The 3,744-nt window shown below is 35.9% G+C and overlaps 1 protein-coding gene across 1 annotated transcript; it reads left to right on the top strand.

Moving 5' to 3' along the window:
- Positions 1-418: 418 nt before the first annotated feature.
- On the top strand, positions 419-2,712 carry LOC107632227 (ammonium transporter 2 member 5). Its single transcript, XM_021118067.2, has 3 exons — positions 419-1,012; positions 1,169-1,454; positions 2,153-2,712. The coding sequence occupies exons 1-3, from the start codon at positions 419-421 to the stop codon at positions 2,710-2,712; spliced, it is 1,440 nt and encodes a 479-aa protein (XP_020973726.2).
- The last annotated feature ends 1,032 nt before the right edge of the window (positions 2,713-3,744 follow it).

The raw sequence follows: 3,744 nt of genomic DNA, 5'->3' as shown, positions 1-3,744 counted from the left end.
CTAAAATGTCTTTAGAACACTAATAAGACTCAATATTTAAATGGTGTACCTAGACATCTTTCAGCTTTGTGATTGGCAGAGAGTGCCAAAACCGCCAAGAAATAAAGGAAATCTATAAAATGACGAGCATTGGAGATGCCGTTAATAACAAAAGCACTTGTAATACCCGTCAATGTATAGAAAAATATTATTAAGAACGAAGCGGCCTAAGACAATGTAACAACCTTGGACAAAATATGAAACAGGTTACAGCTATGTCAAGAGAATCAAAAGCAATTAAACAAAGTCCTTCAATTTATATAAAGCACCATATTACACCTCTCAAGCTTCCCATTCATTCTCTTTTTCTTTCCAGATAAATAAAGTATACAAACAAGATAGGAAAAATATATAGAAAACATAAAAAAAAAAAAAAAACATGGCAGCGACATTGCCTTCGAACATCTTGCCATCCCCTTCGAGTCCTGATTGGTTGAATAAAGCCGACAATGCGTGGCAACTCGTCGCAGCAACACTCGTCGGCCTTCAAAGTGTTCCTGGACTCATAATCTTGTATGGAGGAGCAGTGAAGAAAAAATGGGCAGTGAACTCGGCGTTCATGTCCTTGTATGCATTTGCATGTGTCTTCTTCTGTTGGATTGTGTGGGGTTATAGAATGTCCTTTGGTGATAAGCTTGCACCATTTTGGGGTAAAGCTGCCGTTGCACTTGATGAAAAGTACCTTCTTGACCCTGCATTTTCAGGGATGTTCCCAAATGCAACAATGGTGTATTTCCAGGGTGTGTTTGCAGCCATAACATTGATTTTGATAGCTGGTGCTTTGTTGGGAAGAATGAACTTTTATGCATGGATGGCTTTTGTGCCTCTTTGGCTCACTTTCTCATACACCTTCACTGCATTCAGTATATGGAGTCCAAATGGGTTCTTGTTCAAGCTTGGGATAATTGATTACTCTGGTGGATATGTTATTCATTTGTCTTCTGGGGTTGCTGGATTCACTGCTGCTTATTGGGTAAGCAATATATGATCATAAGACAGAGTGTTTATATGAATATCTTTATATAAAGATAATAGTTAAGATGCTGATATATATTATGTTAATTATCCAAGTTCCATTATTATATTTAGTTGAAGACATGAATATGAACAAATAATGCTTGTTACGCAGGTTGGACCACGTCTTAACAAGGATAGAGAAAGGTTTCCTCCAAACAACATCCTACTGATGTTGGCTGGGGCTGGTTTACTCTGGATGGGGTGGACCGGCTTCAATGGCGGCGACCCCTACTCAGTAGGCCTGGATTCCTCCCTGGCCGTGTTGAACACTCATGCTTGCACTGCCACCAGCTTGCTCACTTGGGTCATTCTTGATATCATCTTCTTCCGCAAACCCTCCGTCATTGGTGCTGTTCAAGGCATGATCACCGGCTTGGTCTGCATTACCCCTGCCGCAGGTTCGTAGGCTTTTCCTTGTAAGAATTTTAACTTTCATGGATTCCATTCATTCTCAAAAGTAAAAACTCAAGGGCAGTCAAGTCAACTTCACGTGAAGTTGATAGTTGAGAGAGTTAAATAATTTGACTAATTTGACTAAATCTTTGTCTAATAACTCTCAATTATCAAGTGAAGTTGACTGTATCTGAATTTTTACCATACTTAAAATTTTTTAATATTATAATTTTAAATATTTTTACTAGATCAGATTATATTATGATTTAAATTTTGTTACAATTTCATATTTTATACATTTAATTTTCTTCCTTTCTATTTTTTTTAATAAGTAGTTAGGTGTGATTGAGTTTTTTAGAGCATTAGAATATTCAATTTTAGTTTAATTATATTTTGGATCCTACCAAATGCATATTAGTACTTATGATACTATATATCATGAATAATGGTCACTCCAATATTTTAGTTTGAATTCAATTTAAATTTTATACAAAGTAATAAAATTTAATTCGTTATTCACCAAAGTGAAACCGTTTCTTTACATGAAAATTGATCACATTTCATCAATCATCTCTAATCTATTTCGAAATTTTGAAACACCAAAAGCATTTTATTAGAGTTCCTCTTAGTGAATCTAAGTGCTTTATAGAAATTGAAAGTGATGATGAAAAGACAATTGTTGTATCTTGATTTTGTTCATTAGGAGTTGTGCAAGGATGGGCAGCAATTCTAATGGGGATGCTATCAGGCTCAATTCCGTGGTTCACAATGATGGTAGTTCACAAGAGATCAAAGCTTCTCCAAAAGGTGGATGACACAATGGCAGTGTTGCACACTCATGCCATTGCAGGAACCCTTGGAGGAGTCCTTTCAGGCCTATTTGCTGTGCCAAAGCTCAACTTCTTGTTCTATGGTTCTTACAACAAATATGTTGGACTCTTCTATGGCCTCAAAATGGGAATGAGCAAAACAGGGTTTAGACAAATATGGATCCAGTTAGTTGGGATTTTCTTTGTGGTGACATTGAATGTGATTAGCACAAGCTTGATATGCCTCTTCATTAGGATGTTTATTCCTCTGAGGATGTCTGAGGAAGACATGGAGATTGGTGATGAAGCTGCTCATGGTGAAGAGGCTTATGCTATATGGGGTCAAGGTGATAAGCTTGAGAATGCAAGCTCTAAGTATGCAAGTTCAATGTATGATGATGTTGAAGGAGCCACCAATAAGAAAAAGCGTAGTGGCCAAGTTGAGATGATGTAGAAAGAGACACTAGTTAGTAGTATATGGAATAAGTTGATTGGAACTACTGTAATTTCTCTCAAGTTATAGATTCTCTTTTCCTCACAAAAATGTGCCTGCATGTTTTTTTTTTTTTTTTTTTGTTGGTATTATTACAACCTATTAATCAGTATAAATCGCATTTCTTATTTCATACTAATTAATACCGGTTAAAAAAAGCTTTAGCATTACCCACTATAATCATCTCTGAAAAAAGTACGATGATTGAAAAACTCTACATGATGCGAAAGCCTTCGTCTACGTGTGCTGAAAAAAGTGATGATGTAACGTTGACGAAGGAGCATTAAAAGTATAAAAATAAATAATTATTAAATATTTAAAATTTATCGCAAAAAATAAATTAAGCAAAAATTAGAAGCTAAATGATATATACTATAGAATTTACCTAATAATAATAGGCATCTTAATTTGTGTGATATATTTACCGAGTTCGTTTGGATTCCAATGACAACAAATGTTGGAGTTTCTGATGACGTGAACTTTAATGGAGAGGAGGAAAATGAAAGGATAATTCAGTTTGAGGATGAGGATATACGAGAAGGGCTGGAAAAGTGCACAAAAAACTTAGTGGGAAGACTATTCTCAGTCGGCATTTTAGTATTGGGATGCTGGAAGCCACTTTATATGCAATATGGAGACAGTCAGAAAATTTCAAGGTTTTAGATCAAGGGAAAAACCTATTCGAATTTTTTTTGGCAAGGAGATTGACCTAATTAGAATTGAGAAAGGGAAACCTTGACTTTTCAAGAATTATATCTTGAACCTGAAATGATGGAGTGAGGATATTCAAATAGTAGATGCAGAATTTACCCACACCCTAATATAGATTCAACTTTGGGGATTACCAGAGCAATGCAAAACCAAGGGACTAGGTAGGAGAGTCGAAGAGACGATGGGAAGGGTTTTGGAGGCTGATTTGTTTAATATCAAAAGGAAGGAAGAGAGGCTGCTGAAAGTTAAAGTACTGTTAGACATATCAAAGTCTCTGCGCAG

Source organism: Arachis ipaensis, chromosome B3 (assembly GCF_059453495.1).
Source record: "Arachis ipaensis isolate K30076 ecotype BB chromosome B3, ASM5945349v1, whole genome shotgun sequence".
NCBI lineage: Eukaryota > Viridiplantae > Streptophyta > Magnoliopsida > Fabales > Fabaceae > Arachis > Arachis ipaensis.
Note: the sequence above shows the minus strand (reverse complement) of the source record. Positions and strands in the feature narration are given on the sequence as shown.

Bases quoted from the DNA above. Each gene is read 5' to 3' on its own strand.
- LOC107632227 (XM_021118067.2), top strand. From the start codon at position 419: ATGGCAGCGACATTGCCTTCGAACATCTTGCCATCCCCTTCGAGTCCT. The intron at 1,013-1,168 runs GTAAGCAATATA...CTTGTTACGCAG, and splicing joins GATTCACTGCTGCTTATTGG to GTTGGACCACGTCTTAACAA. The intron at 1,455-2,152 runs GTTCGTAGGCTT...TTTGTTCATTAG, and splicing joins CTGCATTACCCCTGCCGCAG to GAGTTGTGCAAGGATGGGCA.